The 23,906-nt window shown below is 31.4% G+C and overlaps 1 protein-coding gene and 1 long non-coding RNA gene across 3 annotated transcripts in view; one reads left to right on the top strand and one right to left on the bottom strand.

Annotated features, from left to right (window-relative positions):
* Nucleotides 1–5,220: 5,220 nt before the first annotated feature.
* On the bottom strand, nucleotides 5,221–6,375 carry LOC106305382. Of its 2 annotated transcripts, XR_001262975.1 has the most exons (4): nucleotides 6,110–6,375; nucleotides 5,673–5,965; nucleotides 5,428–5,544; nucleotides 5,221–5,315 (listed from the first exon to the last, which is right to left on the bottom strand). It is a non-coding gene; the product is annotated as an uncharacterized LOC106305382 (long non-coding RNA). The 2 variants fall into 2 exon arrangements; XR_001262974.1 differs by having other exon boundaries at nucleotides 5,673–6,375.
* A 13,925-nt stretch (nucleotides 6,376–20,300) lies between these two features.
* Nucleotides 20,301–23,906, top strand: part of LOC106301512 (protein NSP-INTERACTING KINASE 2) — a 5,555-nt gene continuing 1,949 nt past the window's right edge. The window contains exons 1-9 of the mRNA XM_013737929.1: nucleotides 20,301–20,739; nucleotides 20,822–20,954; nucleotides 21,036–21,107; nucleotides 21,201–21,344; nucleotides 21,455–21,526; nucleotides 21,620–21,679; nucleotides 21,831–21,928; nucleotides 22,036–22,185; nucleotides 22,274–22,615. Coding sequence (XP_013593383.1) covers nucleotides 20,589–20,739; nucleotides 20,822–20,954; nucleotides 21,036–21,107; nucleotides 21,201–21,344; nucleotides 21,455–21,526; nucleotides 21,620–21,679; nucleotides 21,831–21,928; nucleotides 22,036–22,185; nucleotides 22,274–22,615 — 1,222 coding nt within the window. The 5' untranslated portion in view covers nucleotides 20,301–20,588. The remainder of the gene's footprint in view (nucleotides 20,740–20,821; nucleotides 20,955–21,035; nucleotides 21,108–21,200; nucleotides 21,345–21,454; nucleotides 21,527–21,619; nucleotides 21,680–21,830; nucleotides 21,929–22,035; nucleotides 22,186–22,273; nucleotides 22,616–23,906) is intronic.

The raw sequence follows: 23,906 nt of genomic DNA, 5'->3' as shown, positions 1-23,906 counted from the left end.
TAATGTTTAGAATTTGATTTCTACATGTTTTAGATTTATAGTAAATCTGTAGAAGTCGGTTTCTACATGTTTTAGAATTAGATTAATGTGTAGATTTTGATTTCTAAGAATTTTAGAATGGTAGGTTAAGCGCGGAATGTGTATTCTACATATTTGTAGAATACTCCTATTTTCGTACATCACATATTCTAAACATCGTAGATTCAATGAAAAAAGTAGATTTCGTTTTCTACTTCGTAGAATGTCATTTCTACTTTTTTAGAACATAATCTGAAATTTATAATTTTAACTTTTTTATAACTGGAAAATATACCATTAAGTTCATATAGGTATTTTAACAAATGTTACTATTTTTCCAAATTTTTTTTGTTTGTAAAACTATTTATTAAAATTATTTTCATAAATATTAAAGGGTATTATAGGAAAATATGACACAAAATATAGATTAGTCTAAAAGGACATAGTTACTATTTTTTTGCTCTAAAAAAACAGTTTTCCCAACTAAAATTTCAACTTAAGAAAAACAAAGATAAATATCTGAAACGTAAGCAAAAATGGGTTAATTATCGGGTAAAACAGGGACGCTAGTTTTATTTTGCTGTTGTTAGCATGACTTTGGTTTAAGCCCTACCTGTGTGTTGCTTGTTTATTACTGGCTTTGATTTTGAGATAAGACTAACTGAAAGTGTTCAAAAGAAACGTGCTTTATTTCTCTCTTTTATTTTTCCTTTACCTGAATTATGTTCTGTGTTTTGTTTTGAAATGAGAAAGAAATGTGGATCTCTAAAGAGTTTTGATGGTCCGGTGGAAACGGTTCTTGTGTTGTATTTGTGCTTTTAAGTTTGTGATTGTTATGTTTTCTCTGGTTTCTGCACCAGAAAGATTTTTTGTTCTATGCTTTGTTGTGTTTGAGCTTTGAAGATCTTTGATGCTGTTTACTATAATTTTCTTTATCATATGTTAATTTTGATATTGCCAATGGGTTGCTTTAGATCCAGGGCCGGTTCATTGGAGGGGACAAGCGGTGCGACCGTCCCGGGTCCAAGCCCGTGTCCCTTCGTATAATACTAATTAAGGGGCCTAATTTTTTTATAAATCTATATCTTTATATATATAAAAAATATAAATATAATAAATAAAATTGAAAAGGACCCAAAATTATTTGATATGTATATAGTTTTATTTTCATTACAAAATATACAAAATATTACTGATTAAATTTTAAAAATATTTTAAACATTATCTATATATAAATTTTAGAGGGTAAATTTTTTTTTTCTTGCCCTAGGGCCTCTAACAGTGTTGAGCCGACCCTGTTTAGATCTATCATCTATGTGTCTCACAAAGTCACGGAATGTGTACTGCTACAAGTTGTGAATCAAACTAGCTAATTTTAGAATGAATACATTCTGTTAAAGCTTATATAAAACCAAAATATTTAATTATCACAAAACTCTGCATTGATATGAAAATAAGTACTTAGTTTTAAATTTAAACATTTGTCTTTTATATATATATATATATATATATATTACAAAACCCAGAATGTTACATTACAGTTTACAACTTCAAAAAGAGTTTCCGTGGTTTCTATCAAATACGACGAAACCAATGCATCTAAGTTCTTGTACATATTGATGTGCTCAAATTATCTCCAAGAGCAACTCTCTCAAATAAGAGATCGATTGTAGTACTTGAGTATTGTATCTACAAAAACTCAATATCTCACACAATAGATTTAAGTTTCAGATCAAATTAGGTCAAAATATACAAAGTAGTAAATAAGAAAGCAGTAAATAGAGAAGTTTGTTTGTGATGAATGAAGTGATGCTAGACTTAGGGTTTCATTCAGGTTATCGGAACTATAATCTATAGATGCTAAACCTTGATCCTAGAACTCGAATTCAATAAGCAAGTAATCCAGCTCTCGCATACAATTACTAATCAGATGACTAAGTCTTTGTTCCAGCTCTCGCATGTGAACAAGAAATGAGTGTCGATCGTTTGACTAGGTACCGATCGATACTTCCTTAGACAAGAATTAACGACCTAATCGATATATTCATTTTATGCCTAGACCAGCTCTCGCATGTATATAACAACCTAGCTTAACATAATTACTATCAGGTAAAAAACTCACTTTCATGATTGTTTATAACCTCAAGTACAAGGTTCTAGTTAGCTACTCTAGAACACAAGCAATATGATCAATTTTGTGAAGGATCTAATAAATCACCCTAGCATTTCTATAATTCAACAGTTCATCAATACTCTAGAGAACGCAAATCTAACAGGTGGATCTATTCATATATGATAGTTATCACATAAATCATAAAATGAATAGATGAATAGATGAATAGATATAAAATAAATAAAACCAAAACCAAAGACAAATCAGTTACATGAGGACTCTAAAGGAGTGTCTCCCTTCTCTCCTAATCTAAATACTATGAATAAAATAAAGTAAAGAAAGTGTATCTGTCAACAATGGCTTAGAAAACTATATAAATAGGATTAAAGTCGGCCATGGGCAATCTTGTAATTTGTGGTGGCTTTTGGGCTTAAGTCGGTCTTGAAATATACTCGGCCCGTCTACTCACATCAGTGTCGAGCGACACCAAGGGCTTAGTGTTGATCGACACTTCCTCATATCCTCGACAGCCTCCTTTCGCGAGTCAGACAGACCACTCTTCAATAAAATGATCATAAATTTAGATCTAACCATCAGATGGACCTCAAACCAGTGGCATTAGAAATATAACTCAACGTTATATCTTGAGTCAAAAGATGGGCTCCATCGCACCATGGGAAAGTATCCATCCATAGTTAAAATTCTGATGCATTTGTGCAGTTCTACGCCTCAAAAAGCTTCATAATCACCAAAGTTCTCCAAAACGTACTTGAATCTGCAAATATTCTAAAACAAACTCAAAACACATATAACAGACTCTAAATATGACATATACCATAGTCTAAAAGTGGTATACCATTTCACATTTCATTATCGAAAAAGTGTCAAAGACTCTCTAAAATGTATCCTACTCATGTCTACTGAAATAGTGACAAAGTGGTACCGACATAGATAAAAAGAAACATATAATAATAGACAACTAGGTTAAGACCCACAACATTATACATCCAAATGATTTTTACATATTATTATTTATTTTGCATTCATTTACGTATTATGTATATAATTAAATTAAAGTAAGCACATAAATCAAAACATTAGCTCTTGTTTATTTACAATAATTGTTTTGTTAATTAAATCAAAACAATCATTTTATTTATTTTATATAGTATATAAATAAATTTCAATTGTATTGACATAAATATGTTTTACGTGTGATGTATGTAACTATATAATTATATATTTTTGTGTGTATTTTGTGTAAGCTTTTGCAAGAAAAGTGTATAATAATAACTTTTATTAAAAAAAAAACGTTAGAGTGTAGGGATTATGTATGTTAAGATTAATTATGTTTAATATGTTCCTGTTTATATTAATAGGTTACAGCATATAAGGTGTAGGTGGTGTTTTCGTAGCATGTTTTTTGATAATTCTAAGTCCATAATTGTCATGTTAATTGTGGGTTGCTATAATTTGGATTCTCAAAAATGGGCTTGTGGTTATTATGATTATCATTTGAATGAATAAATTGATTTTTATATGATTGCATTTCATTATGGTTTAGTAAAGCTGAATATTATATTGAAGAGATGAGTAAAATAGTAAAAGTGTAAATCTTATTGTTTATATTTTTTAATTTATATTATAAAGTAAAATTTAAATGTATAGTAATAAAATTACATTTCAATTTGTTTATGATCGTTATTTAGCTGTAAAGAAGATATCTTCGATGCATAAGTAATCCATGATTTTTGAAGCCAGTTATATTTAGTTCACTATTGTGTAAGTGATTTTAGTTTATTTTTATTTTTCTATTAGGTTCTTAAATTTTACAGTTTTAATTTAATATTTTGTAGTTTTTTTTGTAAATTAATAACATAATTTTTACAGTTCCTTCATATGATTTTAACTTCAATTTTTTTTGCTTTGAAAATTGTATTGATCATTTGTAAAATGTAAATAACTAAATATATGAATTTTAATATTTTATTGTAGATTTAGTAGGGAAAATTATATGTATTGTAACTAACTCAAAATTTGCATAGGTTTAAATTTTCATAATTTCTTTATTTATTCTATACGGTTTTGTTCTTCCTTTATGGGTAAATATAAATATGCCTAATTTCATATGTGCAGAGTCTAATTAGTGGTTTCTCTAATTTTATAAGCCGTTTAAGTTTTTTTTCCTCCAGAGCGTAAGACAAAGAGCTTTGTAGTACTGGTTAACAGCACGTCGATTTTAATGTTTGATCTCAAACCTCTCGTCATTCTAAACTTTAAACTAACTAAATTTAGGATAAATTATTGACCATATATAAACTTAAAAGAAAAATTGGCGGGGGAATCAAATAAATTGTTCAATTGCTAGTTGACTATCGTAAGAATAATATTATTGTATAGACCTAAATCAAAGTTTGGTGGCATAAATAACAGAGCCTAAAAGGAGACCAAATAATTTAAGTGGTAAAGTATTTGATGATGTCGTGGGTTTTCTATTTTTTTATTGGTTTTAGTTATATTATTTTAGTTTTTTTCTGTCAATGTATTTTTTTATTTTATGCAAGATTTTGATTAGTATTTTTAAAATTTTAATATGAATTATATATCATTTCATTAAACCAAAGGAATAATTATACTAAGCATTGTTTTTAACTCTAATTTATACTTTCTCAAAAAAACTATATTTTATACTAATAATTAAATTTATTTTTTATACTTTTACAGTTATGGTCTAGTAAGGTGCTTAAGCCAAGCCGAATCCAAATCCTTCACCTAATTTGTAGAAATTAGAAACTACACCGAAAACAATAAGATGACCTTGCTAAGACACGAATATGGGCCAAGCCTACAATATTAAAAAGGTAGCTGCATCATGGCAACCATGTTTAGATTTCTATCTGCTTAAACTGTAAAAGAATCAGAAATGAGAATCAGAATTTACAGAGTTTTTGTGTTTGTGAAAATATAAATTTAACCTATTTTTGTTTATATTTAAAACCATACATTCGAAAAGTGTAACTCTAATTATCAAAATTATTATATTCTAAGAATTAAACCTGAGCATTACAAAATTTGTTCTCAATTTTTGGACGTCGGTTTATAATACATGTATATCCTTGAAATTAACAGAATGTCTTTCATGTCTTCATGCATCTGTTTAGCTTCAGAACCCCTTTCACAAAACCTAAAAAGGAGGAGGATAACATTTTATTAATGAGTAGTATTCATATATGCCAGAAAACAACAATTTTTTTTATAGAAATCAAAGAGCAAAAAAAGAAAAGAAGAGCTCTCACTTATCATAAATCTGAAAGTGCTTGCACTGACTGCAGACCCAACGATTCAAGATAACATCAGCATACAACAATATGTGCAAGAAGTTTGCAAGAAGTTTCATCAATTGTCTCACCGAGCTGGAAACAAAAGCTAAGAGCTGTATAATAATACTGCTTATGTAATCACATTTATTTTTATGTAATCACATTTGGTCATCAAAAGAAACTGTTAGAAAGAAGAAAACGTAAAAGATCAAGTTACTCACAGTTTTCAACCAATTGAATACTGTCAAGCTAACACATCTTTCTTTTGTAGATGGAGAACTGATATCACGTATGGTTCAAGACAAGATTCTCATAGTGAAGAAAGTGAAACTGCAAGTAGAAAAAAACTTTAAAGATGACTTTGAAGGTCAAGTAGGGAATCAAGGTGCTGGAAAAAAAGGATGTGAAGAGGTCCAGAGGGTTAGATTGTCTCTCAACAACTGCATAATAAGAGTGTTGGCTTTGTAGGATTTTCTCCCAGTGTGTGAAGCGCAATGATGGCTTCTTCAAATGCCTAAAGTTGAATCAAAACATCAACACATATAAATTGAGGGCGACTCGTGTAGGATATAATCATCTCCCTTGAGCATACATCTCGTGAAACACATCAAATTTCAGTATTCTAGGTGATTGATCAAAAAATAAGAGAAGATCATACCTTAAATCTTTCATAGAGATAAGAATGAAAACACCAAGGTGTGAGAAGACCAGAGGCGTATGGACATTGTATAATCAGAGAGCGTTGACGGAACCGCCTGCCGGGCTTCAAGTCAACAAGATTGAGAAAGTGATGAAATTTCACTGAAGTCTATATATATAGGTTCAGATTCGTAAGCTTCGAGGAAGACGATCTTCTTCTTGAATGCGAGTCAGTGGAGTCGTGGTTTGATGGAGTCAATGAGAACGTAAAAGCCATAAATTGAATGTAAGTACACCGTTGCGCCTTCGTCTGGTAAAATTCCAAGTCGGAGAAAGAAGAAGAGTTTCGGTGAAGGGAGACACGTGCCGTGTTCACAAGAAACTACTTTCTGACGTGGATCCTAGGTGGCGCAACATGAGAGAAGAAAACTCTTTTATAATAATAGATATAGATGTTAATATAAATATTTGTTATCGAGATTTTCTACTTATATGATCTTATTAACATTTATATACTTTTTGTAAGAAAACTTTACACCGTTAATCTCAAAAATTTCAATATGAGATTTTTTCAATGCAAATTTCAAAATTAAAATATTAAGGTCTCAATATTTTTTCAATGAAAATTTCAAAATTAACATATTTATGTATAATTTAATTTGAACAATGTTAATATATACATATATATATATATATATATATATAATATGAATATCTATTAAACGAAATTTCATATTCATACGATTTTATCTTGTTATAAAAAAACATTTTAACCACTGATCACAAAATATAACTTTTAACATTTTTAATAGTTTATAGTCGTTTTAAAAAATTCAGAAATATAACATATAAGAAAAAATTATAATTTTTTTTATTATATAGTTAATGTGATTATTTAATTTTTTTAATAGTATAAAATTAGACAAAAAGAAAGGAGGATATAAAAATTGTTAACAAATCTTTATTATTCATAATCATTAATTGTCATATATGTTAATTATTTAGATAATTACGTTGTTTATTTAGAAAAGAATGGATAATATTCTTTTGTAAACTACTAACCAATTTGATAATTAGTTTAATTAAAAAATATAATATATGTTTAGATGAACCAACTTATTTTACTATGAATTCTAAGAATCATTCATATGTGTATACAAAAAAAAGTCGTAGTTTTTCAATTAATATATAAGAGATGATATATACAAAAACTCTTAAGAAAATGATTCCTTTCGATGAGTTATACAATCATACTAAAGTAGTGTTGTTTTGGTTTTAGCCAGACAGCTTTTGTCACTGATACGACCCCCGGAAATATTTGATGCATGTACTGATAACTGATGTACCAATCTTTTTCATTTTCAACCGGGAAGATCTCTAGGGTGAAAAATAAAAGTATTTTGGTTTGTTCTGTTTGTAATTCTCACAATATTTCTTTAATATTTTAATCGGATGCGAAGCACTCTTTTTTTTTTAATGAACTATTGGGACATTTCCAACCTATAACACGATTTTAGTGTCAAAATTACACTATTTCAGTGTAGTTTTAGTACTAAAATTGTTTTATTCTCCAATCACAACACCAAACTTCACTTTAAAAATTATTTTATAATATTATGTGTATTTGTATTTTTTATTTGTCATTTATTTAATTGTCTATTATATTAATAAAATAAATGAATAATGTTTTAGTGGAGTAAATCGTGTTTTAGTGCGATGAATAGTGTTACACCAAATTTGGTGTGCAATTATAGTGTTACACTAAAATGGTGTGATTTTTAGTGTTGGTTGGAGAGGGTTTTAGTGTCAAAATCATACGAAAATAAAGTTTTATTACAAAACCTCTGAACTTTCTTCGAATTTAATTACGATCCTCTGTTAATAAGTAACTAGATTCTGACCCGCGCGGTTGCGCAGATTATTTATATTTATAGTTTATGTTTTTAAATTACAATTTTATGGTTTGATGATATTTTATAAAATTTGGCTCGTGTCGAAATTGTATTTTCTAACTTTAGGTTTGGTTTCGGTTCGGTTATGGGTTTTGGTTTTTGGTTTTTGGTTCAAGAAATATAGTAATAGTTGGGTTATTTATTAATTTGAGTTTGATTTGAGTTTTGTTCTTTTGGTTTTGGTTTGTTTCAAATAATAATGTTAAAACTCGATAAAATCTTGAGTTCTTCGACCACGGGGGTCTAAATAGGGATATGAAATTTTCGATCTTGATTCTGATTTAGACAGCTATATTTTTTTTACATTTTCTGGTTTTTATTTTGCGTTATCGACAGTTTTTATACTTTAAATATGTCGGTATATCTAAAGTTATATACCAAGTCAGAATATACTAATATCATTCTGAAATAATAAATATTTTTAGTCTATATAAGGATTAGGTATGTAACCTGCAGTTGAGCATTTTGAATACAATTATAATTATTTATATTTTCTTTATATTATAAGCAGTTCATGTAGTGTTACAGTTCCCTAATCTTTTCAAATGCATCAACCATCTCCAACACATTTTTTTCATTTTCTTGTTCCTTGTTTGTGTACCTCGCAACCTTCCATAAGAGCTAGGTCAAACCTCTGACCTTATATCCCCTAGGTTGCTAACTTTTTTTTTGTATGTGTGAGGTTTTAGGGACATAAGAGTATGTATACATATTTGATCAAAAAAGAGTATGTATACATATATTCGACTGAGTTTTAAAATTACTTTGTTGAATCAGTTTCTTCCCTAATACATACAACCTTCTTATCAATGATTTAAGAATCCTATTTAGCTTGTGAACATAAATGTTGTTTCTTTTCTATATATCTACTCATGAATAACCATTCTTTCTCTCTATTCAAACAATTAAATGGCTCTACCAGCTTGATCACATACATATATAATATTAATAATAAGGGAATGTACATATAAATATAAGATATATACAGCAAGAATGCTCCCTTTCACGCATTTCCTCTAAGCCTCCACGTTAGAGAGATAGCAAAGACCGATCAACACAGTTACACTACCCAACCTGAACCTTTTCGTTTCTTTTGTAAATTCACGTAATGACCAAAACACCTCACACCTGTCTCATAATTTCAGTGGCTGTCTATGCTCATCAGTCTCCTTCGCATAGTAATTACATCCACCTGTATTACTGCTCAAAAACAGACCAATGCTGAATCTCATTAGTTTCCTTTGTTTTCATGAACCTCTTTCAATCTTAAAGCGGAGGCTTGAGCAAGAAAAGAGTACACTTTTGTTTAGTTGTCCTTGAGGGCGAGTTGTTAAGCAAAGCAGCACAAGTAGGTTGGAACAATATTGTATACTTTCTTGCAGCTCTATTGGCTTCTCCATAAGACAAATATCAAGAATGAAAACACAAACATACATATTAGCACATATATTATGGGAGTATGAAAACAGAGTAATAAATCATAATAGCATACTCACACTTTCATGTAACAATACACCATAAAAAAAAATTGATTTCCTGCAAAAATAAACATTCACCAGAAAAATGTGAAGTCTTTAACTTTGTAACTATTGGATGTTCAACTACAATTCAGAATAGCATCTTTATAACACTCATAACGTTGCAACAAAACTGAGTCTGGCCACAAATATAACGGATATAAACTTGACCAAAAACTAAAACTTTATAATGACCCATACTCGACAACGTAAGCAACTTGATCCAAGTTAAATAATAATTCCAATTTAGATCGATAATAACCTGAATCATGTGAAAGGTTTGACGGAGGAATCATCAATTAGGTAACGACGTTACTCGAATCATCAATATCCACCTGATGGTTGCTCGTTTTTTTCACTGTTCTTCAAAGCTTGACGACGACAAACTTTTTGTAGAATGTTATTTAATTTAATAGGTTTAATTTAGGTATTCTGAACCAATTGGTTTAATTAAATTTAATCGGTCAACATATAGAATATTGTAAGCATGTTTTTAAATTAAATCACAACATGTTCAATAGGTCCAAATATAAAACATGCCACAGTATTTTTAAATAGGACTCTATTTTAATAGAATAGATTATATAATACGTTATTGCTATATACTTAACCAGTATACATGTATTTTAAGTCATGTCAATTAATGTAAAAAAGCAAACTGAATAGTATATCTGGTAACAATAATAGGAATATTAAAGAACTAGTATTCATAGTCTAAAGTTTGTAAGCATCATACAGCCATTGTGAAAAGAAACTGAATAAATGATAAATGTTGAGGCCTGAGTTGTCCTAATTGCTTTCGTGCATCCAACTTCCAGGAACCTTTTTGGGTCCCTAGAGAAGATTTTATTTTATACTCCTTCCGTTCCTAAAAGATGTATGTCTTGGAAAAAAAATTTATTTTAAAAAGATACATTTTTCACTTTTTCAATGTATGATTTTATGAAAAATTGTAAGTTTCAAAAAATTAATGGTGTTTATTGAATTTCTATTGGGTAAAAATTATGAAAAATTGTTATTCACAAAAAACAATGCATATTTAATGAGTTTTCTTAATATATGTGAAAAATCTAGAATGTGCATCTTTAAAAAACAGAGGAAGTATTAATTTTCTTTTTTATAATTATCTGTGGAGCACATATTTCTACAAAACTGTTTTTTTTTGCTAAAATTTGGCACGTAATTAGTTATTGTAAACATAATTTCCGTGTTATTTTTTTGTTTAAATTAAAAGAATCCAATACCAAGGACGCGCGCAAGGGTTAGCCTTAGGGGGCATGTGCCCCATCTAATTATTTATTGTCCTTTAGTATTCAATATAAAATATATGAAATGTTCCCATCAAAAATTAAAATACAGTGAGAAATTTGTTTGTACCCCATCTAATTTTAGTTCTAGATCCACCCCTGTCCAGAACAATACATGATCGTAAAATATATGAGTCATGAGTATTCTTTATTATTGCTCCTCAAAGCACTAATTTCATCACATTTGTATAGTACAAAACTCATGTATATTTTTTTTGGTAGAAGATGTATATTTGGTTGGGCTGTATACTATAATTTTGTCTTAAAAGTATGCTATGATTTTCTCGAATAATTTCTTACAATATTTAAAAAAAAAATCGAATGATGTTTGTGTCTCTGTTAATAAACAAATTGTGTGATTTAAGTGCCTATATTATCTTATCAAAACCATATTTTCACAATATGTAAATTTATATTTCACATCTTCAAAAATACAAAAACTCAAATGTGTTCTTTTTATTTTACCATTTTGATCATTCACTTACCCGAAAAAACTCTGTCATAAATCACCATTAAATTCCATTAAAATATCTAAAAAATAATTGTTTATGATTTTTTAATATATGTGTAAAACTCTGAAAATCCATAGTGTTAAAAATATAAAAAGTAATTGTTAGACAATATTTTTCAAGCACAAAAAGGTTGAGAAACGAAAAATGAATAAAAAGTGAAGGACAATATATGATTGAAGAGACAGACGCGGGGCTGCGCTTGTTATCATTCATGGTCTCAATTTCGTACGAAAATCTAATCGTTTATTTTTTAAGGCGATTGGTTTTAGTTTTGTTAAAATTAAATTCCAGATATATCCAAGTTCTTTTTTTTTTAAACACATATACAAGTTCTATATTAGAAGTTTACAAATGTGCAAGGCCTCAACGTCTTTTACAATGTCATGCATCAAATCGTATGATATATATTGTCAAAAACAAAACACTGGTAATACGTTATAGAAACCAGATTGTAAGGGGTGAGTCCAAAGAACAATAATTTCCCACTCATTTGAGGGTAAATAACCCTAAACTTTAATTAGTGGGAGATATGTTTTTGTTTGTTATAATTAAATCGTGGGAGATATTGTTTTTTTTTTTTGAACCACAACAATTTTGATCAAATTCAATAAAATGAAAGAGACAAGCCTTTTTTTTTTAATATAAGTAGAATTTATTCAAAAGAAAACAACTTTTTTACAACAAGTGCATCACGTAGAAAAAAACTATTCTAACAATTGAACTTGAAACCGATCACCTTGTAGCAAGCCACATTGATAAGCTTTCTGCATTATTTTTCTCTCATATTTTTTGAAACAAGTTTTTTTCTTGACGGTCCAGAAATTTCACAAGATCCTTTACTATTTTTGGAATGACACCATGTTGTCTGTCGTCTCTCTCTCCTGAGAGTGTGGATAGCAGCTTGCAGAACATATCGGATTAGTTAAGTCTTTATAAAATCTTAAAGAAGATTCTACAGAAAGAGAAGGGAGAAGACGAAGAGAAGATAAGGGAGTCGATGTCTGAGAGCACTCCAAATAGTTATTTCGATCTTCACTTCGCCGTGATTATTCGAGAGAGCACTTGAAAATTTGGTTGTAGCCAGATGTGAATGATGTTGAGAGTGATAGTGTGGAGGAAAGCTTCCCTGATAACAAGAGTTTCAGCAATGCAAGTTGAGGAAACGTGATGTTGAAGAGCGGAGCCTATATTGATCTCAGCTTATGATTGATTGGAGAAGATCCATACTAGGCCAACCTTTTTTGAATCTGCTTTCCAGACGTCGTCAAAGTTAGGGAGGACTGTTTTAGATGGTAGATATGTATCTTGTGGTGGTTGCCGATGTGGGAGAAGGGTTACAGCTAAGCTCATGTGCTCTTTTCCATTCCTTAATGCCGATGATAGCTTTGAGGGCTGCTTTCTTTGGCGTCGAAAATCTGTTTTGGAAGACAAAAAGATTTCTAGAGGTCCAAAGCATCCATCAAAACCACGAAAAGGGATTAGTGGTGAAACCAAGAAGAGGAAGGTTATGCCACTTGTACGATGCCTGAAAAGTCATTTTTGAAGTCAGTATCTTGATTTAGAGAGAAAGAGTGAACCCACTGGCAGATGTTCCACGTCTCTATAGCAAAGGGGCATTGGGACAAGATATATGGGACTATCTCTGGGGCTCCACATCTGAGATAAATAGTATCGAGAAGGAAACCTATTTTTTGAAGATTATCTCTTGTTGTTAGGGCATTGTGGGGGGCCTTCCAGAAGAAGTTTTTTTTTATCTTGGGCATTAGAGGAGGGTTCCAAATGTTCTTCTTCCAGTCCCAGGGCAAGGGGGCTGTTATTTGCATCCAAGAGTAAGGTAGTTGATTGGATCTTCGCAGCTTTCATTGAGTGATACCCGAATTTTGCTGTGTAGAGACCATTCTTTTGTTTCGGCCAAACATATGTGTTATGTATGTCAAGCACACTAGGTTTGATAGAGAGGATGTGGTTTCTAAGATCTGGGAGAAGGTCTCCTATAAGAGTCTTGTTTCATTTCTTAGGCACCTTGCTTAGTAACTCAGAAACTAGGAAGTCTTGGTCTTTTATGTGGATAGGTCCATACGGTATAGGTTAGATTCAAGATGAATCCATGAAGTTTCCATACGCTTGTTGATTCTCCATTACCTATTATTTTTCTCAGGTGCGCCAATGGTAGATTACTGCCATAAAAAATCTTTTTCCAACCACGTGAGATTGTAAGCTCAAGAACTTGGAGCTTGATAGGTTGTTGCAGTGGTGGAGTTTTGGTTCGTGTACATGTATTATACATGGAGAGTAATGTGTGACACATGCTTCGGAGAATAAAAAGGAAACGTCAAGATGCGATGATGTGTGATATTTCCATATGCTTGGTTGACGAAATAATCATTAAAGGAATGTTATTAGATCACAAATTGGAAGATTTGGTGATGCTAAAATATAGAAAATATTATATTAGATAATAAGAAAAGATTATTTAATATATATTGTGGCTTTACCTAAGATTAGGGTTAGAGCTTTTACGTTGTAATTCTCAGAGTGAAACACAAAGGGTTTTGGGGTTTCATAACTGAGTGAATTGGTAGACTTGATCAACAGGTGTTGAGTCAAGCAAGTTGGGTGTGTTAGAAATCGATCCGTGTCGAGTTGTGTAATTCGGATCAAACAAGTCTGTAAGAGATTGTGTAAAAGATTTCTAATAAAAGATATACGAGTTCTTGGAATTACTTTGTGTCTTGTGTGTTTGTTGTATCTCGATTTTACAATTGGTATCAGAGCAGGACACCTAAGCGAAGGAGGGTTCTTCAAACAAAGGTGAGATCCTGAGAAGAGAATATGGCGACTTTGGCACACAATATGTTGCTGCTAAATGATATGAATTATTAATATTGGAAAGTGAGAATGAGAGCAAACTTACGTGGATCTGATGAAGATATATGGGCAGTTGTTCAATCTGGATGGGAAGAACCGTGGGTGATGCAAGAAGATGGCTTGAAGACACTTAAATCGAAGACAAAGTGGACTGCAACAGAGAAAAATCTTTCAAAAGTTTAATGCGAAAGCACTGGATACAATCTTCAGTTCTGTAGACGGAAAGAAATTTGAGCTCATACAGAGCTGTGAATCAGCTAAGGAGGCTTGGGATATACTACAAAATGCGTTTGAGGGTACTGCGAATATTAGGAGGATAAGATTGGACTTGCTTGCATCACAGTTTGAAGACATAAGGATGAGTGACGATGAGAAGATAGGAGAATTAAGTGCAAAGCTTAGCTCCATAGCCAATGAAGCACAAGTTCTAGGTAAAAAATACGGAGATGCAAAATTGGTGAAGAAACTTTTGCGATGTTTACCTACTAAGTTTGCAGCACATAAAGCGGCAATAAGCTTGATGATGAACACCGATGAACTAAAGTTTGTTGAGATAGTAGGGATATTAAATGCTGAGTAGATGGAATTGGAATCTAAGTTTTTAAAGCCTGCTCAAGAATCTAGAGTTACAGTTGATGAAGACATTCAAAGAGCTCAAAAACTTGAAGAATCTGTTCACCTGATGATTCAGAAACTTGAAGAAACTATGAATCTCTTGTATAAGATGTCCAACGACAGACTGCCTAGAGAAGAAGAAAGACATAAAATGCAGGGAGGGGTGTGTTTTAATTGTCATGGTATTGGACATGTCAAAATAGATTGTCCATCACTCAAGAGAAAAGAAATCAAGTGTAATGGATGTAATGGTTATGGGCACATAAAATCAGAGTGTGTGAACACAAAGAAGATGAAGAGAAGTTTCAGTGAAAAGAAGCCAGAGAGAAAAGAAGTTGCTCTCAATTTTGTGGCTTTTCATGGAGTTATGGGGTCTGAAAAAGACATCACTAAAGGTGAATTTCGTGCGTCATGTGTGTCACACACCAATTCTGATGTGTCACACAGTGATACAGAAAGTGATCTACATACGGATCTTGTAGCTGAGTACCAGGTTCTCTTTGGTAAGTTTGCAGAACTCAGTCACGAAAACTTGCAGCTCATCAAGGATAAAGCTATGTTAAAAGCTCAAGTCAACATCCTAGAGATGGAACAAATTGACACGAAGGGTGAATCAAAGTGTAGGATGACAGAGAATAATGAGGAAGATGAGCTTCAATCTCTTAAGAGAGTAATCGCAAAGCAGAACCGAGTTCAACAAGGGTCTGAAATAAAGTTTCATCAGATGAAACAGCTGCTGAATCAAGAACTTGAGAAGAGTCAACTTCTGGAAAGACAACTTACTGAGAACTACAAGAAAGTAAGAATGTTGAACACTGGATCAACAAGTCTGGATCATATCTTGTCAATGGGGCAGTCACCAAAAATTAATTGGGGTTTGGGTTATCAAGGATCGACTTCACAAGATTATGACGAGGCTGGAGGAATAAAGTTCATAAAAGCTGAAGTAAAATCAGATGACAAACCAAAAGCTGAAGAAAAATCAGGATCAGTGACAAATACTAAAGAGAATCAAAACACAACTTGTGGGCATGGAGGCTTGTTCTATAGAAAGCGAGGTCATCATGGAACTAGTTCTCACATGGTTGACAAGAATGAAGAAATCAAGTTTGTAAAACGCTCAGTCCCAGCTGTTTCAGCTGTACGAAAGGATGAAACTCAAGCAAAGATTGTGATTCCAAAGATACAAGATATAAAAGTTGTTGCCAAGCGAAGGAATGGCTGTCACTTTTGTGGTAAGATTGGACATAGTGTTGCTTTCTGTTATTCTCGGAGAAACCAGATTGAGCGAGCTTGGAGGATGGATCTTTGTTATGTGGAACCTAGAAGGTATGGACATATATGGATAGCTAAGAATGATTTGTATCCCAAGTTTACGAAAGGTGTGTCACATGAGCATACCAATGTGTCATACACTCGAATGGTTTATCAATATACTGAACGTGAAGAACCAATTCGATGGCCTAGGAGGTATTGAGAGTTTTTATGGTCCAACAAGTATCATGAAGTTTTTCACAGAGTTTTTCACTCAAGCAGGGGGAGATGGTACTTGATTCAGGGGGAGTTTAAGTTAATACTTTGATTGGATGTATGATGCATATTGTGCTTAGAGGTTATTGAGCTTGAGTTGTAAAACTCAATGAAAAAAAGGGGAGAATGTAAGCTCAAGAACTTGGAGCTTGATAGGTTGCTGCAGTGGTGGAGTTTTGGTTCGTATACATGTGTTACACATGGAGAGTAATGTGTGACACATGCTTCGGAGAATAAAAAGGAAACGTCAAGATGCGATGATGTGTGATATTTCCATATGCTTGGTTGACAAAATAAGCATTAAAGGAATGTTATTAGATCACAAATTGGAAGATTTGGTGATGCTAAAATATAGGAAATATTATATTAGATAATAAAAAAAGATTATTTAATATATATTGTGGCTTTACCTAAGATTAGGGTTAGAGCTTTTACGTTAGAATTCTCAGAGTGAAACACAAAGGGTTTTGGGGTTTCATAGCTGAGTGAATTTGTAGACTTGATCAACATGTGTTGAGTCAAGCAAGTTGGGTGTGTTAGAAATCGATCCGTGTCGAGTTGTGTAATTCGGATCAAACAAGTCTGTAAGAGATTGTGTAAAGGATTTCTAATAAAAGATATACGAGTTCTTAGAATTACTTTGTGTCTTGTGTTTTTGTTGTATCTCGATTTTACAGAGATATAGCTGATCCTGCGTAGACTTTTAGGAGCGATGACTTATTGCAGTATTTGTCCATGAGTATTTTTTAGAGGAGGCAGTATGGTTTCATGACGAGGCGCCAAACAATTTTTGCAAGGAGAGCATGGTTGAAAATATCTATATCACGAAGTTCCAAGCCTCCCATAAGTAAGTTTTTTCCAAAAAATCCAGCAAAAATTTGTTTCTCCCTATTTACTGTCCTCTGGAAAGTTTGCAAGGACGGATTAGATCATTTTACAGAGATTCATAGGCAACTGAAAATAAATCATCGCGAAAATTGGAATTATAGAAAGCACTAATTGTAGCATTGTCATCTTGCCTACAACAGATGGAAACCGAGAGGACCAGTTGATCGATATGTTTTTCATATTGTATACCATGGAAGAGATCCTTTTTATTTATACCAAAATGCTCGGATAAACCATTTCTGGTCTTTGTCTTTTCGTCGTGAGTTTATAGAAGTTAAATTAAATAAATTTGATATATAAAATTATAATGTTATATAATTTTATAATAACTGCTATTTCAAAATAAATAAATAACTAGTGGACTTTGGGGAGATTAAACACATTTACTGGGCCAAACATCAATTCACTAAATATATCACCAAACTCAAAATTACACTAAAATAAACATTTTATAGCGGTCATATGTCCCTCAAATCGTTCCCTACTTCCGCCACTGAGTATGTTATGTTCAATTTGCATGCAGTTCGATCTCAAAAAAATTGGTGATGAGGAAGAAGAATGAGCTTTTGATGTTTAATCACTAGAGAATGGTCTCACACTCTCACACGTGTGTATCGCATACCACATATGAAAATCATAACAAACTCATCTTTTCAGTTTTATTTTTTGCCTAGAAGTCCAAAATAAATAGCTAAAATCATGGTGTTACAAAAAAAAAAAAAAAAATAGCTAAAATCATATTATACCAATGTCTTGTAAGTATAACATTCAATGAAGTTTTATCATTAATTAAAAAATAGTTACCTAAATTAGGTATTTCATCAAAACTTGTATTTGTCCGGTGTTTAGTTGTGAATTCATTCTAATTAGTTATTTTCAAGAAATGATTAAAGTAGTTTACATTAAAACTACAAATTGGATAGCCTTTTCCCACGACAATGATTTATTTCACAGCAGCTCAGTTCAACCTAAATTACAACAAGTACATTATTCGTTTTACAATATTACACGAAATCAGTGAAATGCACTAACAAATTGAAGTAATGATGAAAGAGATAAGAGGACAGCTTTTGTAAAGCAGTTTGCTTTTGTGGTTTCAAAAGTGACATGTCTGTTGACCATCACTGTGTAGACAAAGATTTGATTTTGTGTTTCTAAATAGTATAAGCTTAGATTTTTATTTATCTTAATTGACTAGTCGTTGTTGGATTAGTTGCGCCTCAATAATTTTATAATCAATCGTTTTTTTTTAACTTAATTTTTATAATCAATCGTTGATTAACAAATAAACTCAACCGTGCAGTAGTGCTAAGATAAGCATATGCATATCTAATTATACAAGTGTTACATTATTTAAAAGAGAGGTATATAATAAGCATATGCATATCTAATTGTACAAGTGTCATAATATGGTATAATTTTTTTTATCTGAATTGATATTTCTAAAATTAAAGCTATATTTCATAAAAATAAACATATGCAAATCGTATTATGTTATTTTCTAATTACTTTTCTTTAAGACCATTTTTGTTTAGCGGTCATTCATTGATTCATCTTTTGCATTTCAACTCTTGTATCAGTTGTATGTAGTCTCTCTTTTAAAATTCATTTCGAAATATATGTGTTTCCGTCCTATTAAATCTTAATTATACCTTATAATATTCACTTTTAACTTTATTACTTGTGAAAGTAACTTCTACTATATTCCACCGCATAATTATCATTTTGACATGGCGAAAATAAAACTTCTTCCATTTCTGAATAAATGTCATTTTGATGTTTTTTTACGCAGATTAAAAAAATGGATGAAATATACGTAAATTGTTATTAATTATACTTTTATGATCAATAGTATTTAAAATAAATAAAATTATTTATAAAATTAATGCAGTTTGCAATTAATTTTCAGATGAAACTAAGTATAATTTGTATTGAAATTGTAAAGTGATTTTTTTTATGTAACAATTAAAAAATGTTAAAATGACACTTATTATAAAAGAGAGAGTATATTATAGCATAAGTTATGCATTTGTAGGGAAAGATGTCTGTATGACTGTATTTCAAGATGTTTATAAAAAATGTAATGCGTCTATGAACTTTTATAAATTCAGAGAATAATACTCTGATAAAAAGGAACACATTGTTAATACTTGTTTCTCTCGAGAAAGTTAACGAATAATTGCGAAGATATTAATAAATAGTTAAATACTAATGGAGATGAGTGGGAATAAAAGCAGAGTTAAAGGACATTAGAGAAAAGAAAAAGAAAATTCCCTCGTCACTATTATCTCTCCTGGGTACAAGTGTCCCAATAATTTATGATTTATTTAACTTGCCCTAAATACAAATAATTTCATCTTTTATTTGTTCGAGGCAACCCGGGTTCTTCCAGGAAAATGTACTATATGTTTTAATTTTATTACATTAGACCAATAAAAAATAACAGGTTCAATGGTGCATATTTAGTTAGTGAATTCACTTTTTACCTGCTCCACACGATCATATTACAATTAGAAATTTGTTTGTTCTATCCAAAATTCCTAACCTTTCGTCTATTGCCGTCCTAGATCCGAGAACATGGGCCTAGTATGTGTTTTACGAGAGAGTTTGATTGTCGATCGATATAAATTTCTCCTGAAATGAAAAAAATACGTAACTGAAAGTGCATGGTCTACGAGAGGCTTGATTTTAAAGAAAAATCACTTTACAAAATGGAAAAATTCGTATCTACGTAATATTTCACCGTTATACATTATATATATATATATACTATCTTATGAATTTCTGTTTGTATAGTAAACAGTTTTGTATTTCTATTTTTAAATATATTCATGCATTAGTATAATAATGACTTGAACATATTTTTCTTATCTTTGAATCGATATTTAGAAACTTAACATTTGCATGTATATATATATGATTTTCGTATATGTTTGCTCAAAAAAAAAAGATTTTCGTATATGTATATAACTAGAAACTGTCCATAAACAAAAACTTATTGGCTAAATCAATAAACATACAGAAAGCACTATTGCAGCTCTGTCATGATTGAAAACAATACAAACCAAAGAAGAAAACATTGCCCGATTTTCTTCCTGGCCTTTTCCTGTTTACAGTCTAAACACTATATGATAAAATAATTGGCAGACAAATCATTCTCTCTCTTTCACTCTCAATACTCTCAGTCACAGACACTTCAATATCAACATCCCCTGTTTCTTGATTTTCTCAATCACCTGCGGACAAAGAACTGAAAACGAATATTTCATATTCAAAAAGATACAAAACCTCGAATACTCTCAAGTCTGAATGCAACAAGATTTTATTCAGACAAAGATGGTGCAGAGAAGAAGAGAAGTAAGAGAGAGTTATGGTTTGTCCTGTTCAAGCTTATTCTTCTTCATCGCTTTGCTATATTCATCTTCTGCAGAGCTCACAGACAAAGGTGTTAACTATGAAGGTAATATTAATCATCAACACAGATTCTTCATCTATGGATTCTTTTTCCTTCCTAAAACTTGTTTTTTCTGTTTCCCTTTTAGTTCTTGCTCTAATAGGAATCAAGAGCTCACTGATAGACCCACATGGAGTTCTAATGAACTGGGATGACACGGCAGTTGATCCTTGTAGCTGGAACATGATCAGTTGCTCTGCTGATGGTTTTGTTCTAAGCCTGTAAGCACATAAATGCACACATAATATATATACTATGTAAACATATGTTTACTATCAGTCTTAACTTATATATGTATGCAGAGGAGCTCCAAGCCAGGATCTTTCAGGAACTCTTTCATCCAGTATTGGCAATTTAACATATCTTCAGACTGTGTAAGAGTTTTAAATTATCAAACATTTTTTCGTAATCTCTTAATTACTTGGTTTAATTTTCTAATTATGCTTTTGGATACATCAAAAATAAAGGTTATTGCAGAACAATTACATCACAGGACATATCCCTCCTGAGATTGGGAAACTGATGAAACTCAAAACACTTGATCTCTCTACTAATAACTTCACTGGCCAAATCCCATCCACTCTTTCTGCCTCCACAAATCTTCAGTACTTGTAATAAGTCTATCCATTTTCCAAATTATTATTAATATATAGTTTTGATAATAATTGTTACTAATTGGTTATGGAGGATTTTTTTTTTTATGTTTAAAATTGCGGAGCAGGAGGGTGAATAATAACAGCCTGACAGGAACAATTCCTAGCTCACTGGCAAACATGACCCAACTCACTTTCTTGTACATTCTCTTTCTTGTATTTTCTGTTTAATTTTCTTGTATGTATGTATATGGATATACAGTATTGTTTTATTTCGTAAAATGTTTTTTTAGGGATTTGTCGTACAATAACTTGAGTGGACCAGTTCCAAGATCACATGCAAAAACATTCAAGTAAGTCTATTTCTGAAAAAGAATATTTGTCCCTTTACTCTGTTCCGCAAAAAACATGAGGGTAATTCCACATTCATACGCTACCCTAAGTAAACTGAGTATATAAATAAAATATAGTATTTATATAACATTTTATGTACTTATGATGCAGTGTAATGGGAAATCCTCAGATTTGTCCTACAGGAACTGAGAAGGACTGTAATGGGACTCAACCTAAGCCTACGATACTTAATTTGAACAGTTCTAAAGGCAAGTAAAACCTAAAACTTAATCTTGAAAAAAAAATGAAAATTCTTTTGAATTCTGGAGATTTTAGGCTAAAATGTGTTTGTTTTTACTTTGTTTGTTGTTGTTAGATGAAGCTTCTGATGGAGGAACAAAAAACCGGAAAATCGCCATAGCCTTCGGTGTAGGCCTTGCTTGTGTTTGCTTGTTGATCACTGCCTTTGGTTTTCTTCTTTGGTGGAGAAGAAGACATAATCAACAAATATTCTTTGACGTCAATGGTAAGTTAACAATGAAATTCAAATCCTTTTTTTCCGGATTTATGCAAACAATTGAACCAATGTGTAAATGAATTTGAAATGTTTATAGACCAAAACAAGGAAGAAGTATGTCTAGGGAACCTAAGGAGGTTTAGTTTCAAAGAACTTCAATCCGCGACAAGTAACTTCAGCAGCAAGAATCTGGTAGGAAAAGGAGGGTTTGGGAATGTGTATAAAGGTCGTCTTCATGATGGAACCATCGTTGCGGTGAAGAGATTGAAGGATGTGAACAATGGCGGTGGAGAGATTCAGTTCCAGACAGAGGTTGAGATGATAAGCCTCGCCGTCCACCGTAACCTCCTCCGCCTCTACGGCTTATGCACTACTTCTATGGAGCGGCTTCTTGTGTATCCTTACATGTCCAATGGCAGTGTCGCTTCTCGACTCAAAGGTATTAAATGATCTCAAACCGTGTTATTTGTTTTAATTAGGGTTTTTGGTTCTTATTTAGATTTTGAGTTCTACCATCAAATAAAATAATCAAATCTATAACTAAAATCAAAGATTCAAATTTTGAAAATAAAAATATGAAACAAAACAGAAACATGAAAGAAAAGTTTTTCCACTCTTCCATATTTAGTGTTCATTAAAGTCATGCTTTTTCAATCGAACACGAAACTCTGTTTGTTTACAGATAAGAAAAAAGTTGTGAAAATTTTTCATTAATTATTGTCCATCAAATTTATAACCTTCGTATTAATTTAGTGAAGACTAAAATAAAGCAAAAAGATCAAAAGAAGACTTAGAAAATAAAATGTCTGATGCGATGTATTGTTATTTAATTATAGTTCAAGTGTTTTACAAATTAAGGTTCTTTATTACTATAATATTATGGTAATAGTTATTAACACAAATTTAACGTATGTAACAAATAGATTTTCATGTAATGTAATAAAATAGATACATATTTACATGTAGACATGTCAATTAGGGCCGAAGCCCGTAGCCCGAGCCCGCCCAGCCCTAAAAATTATCGGGCTAGGGCTTCGCTTTATAAGCCCAAAAAAAATTGGGCCTTTCGGGCTAAGCCCATTTGGGCTTTGGGTATTTTGGGCTTAAGCCCGTTTGGGCTAGGGCCGGCCCGAAAACCCGAAATTTATATTTTAGCGTAAATATTATCCTTTTTTCTTGTAATTGAAACTATTATTAGTATTGATATATTATTTTAATATTTTCATCCAAACTCTAATAAAGCAAATATAAAAGTTGTTAATGCACTTTATTGTTTCATCATTACAAGTGTTACATTTTAAATTTTACAAAAGTACCTTCTTCTTTCATGTACAACATGTTTTTATTTTCAAAATACAAAGTATGAAACGTTTGACCATGTTTATCATAAATTTTGTTCTCTTATATTTTTTGTTTTAATTGATATTTGATTATTTAAATCTTATTAAATTTGGTTCGTGTATAAAATGTTTTTAAAACATACGAAAAAATAAAAAATTTGTGATAGACAAGAAAATTTTAAACTCACTTTATGTTTTTTTTATTTTTTAAAAATGAAACTCTTTTTTAATGAAAATTCACATGTATTAAAACGATGGAAGTGGCAATAACAAATTATTTTTTGAAAAGCCCACAAAAGCCCGAAAAGCCCTATAGCCCTATAAGGGCCGGGCCGGGCTTTGAATTCTAGGCCCAAATAATTTTCGGGCCGGGCCGGGCCGGGCTCGAAT

Source organism: Brassica oleracea, chromosome C7 (assembly GCF_000695525.1).
Source record: "Brassica oleracea var. oleracea cultivar TO1000 chromosome C7, BOL, whole genome shotgun sequence".
NCBI classification, from domain to species: domain Eukaryota; kingdom Viridiplantae; phylum Streptophyta; class Magnoliopsida; order Brassicales; family Brassicaceae; genus Brassica; species Brassica oleracea.
This window is presented reverse-complemented; position numbering and strand designations above follow the sequence as displayed.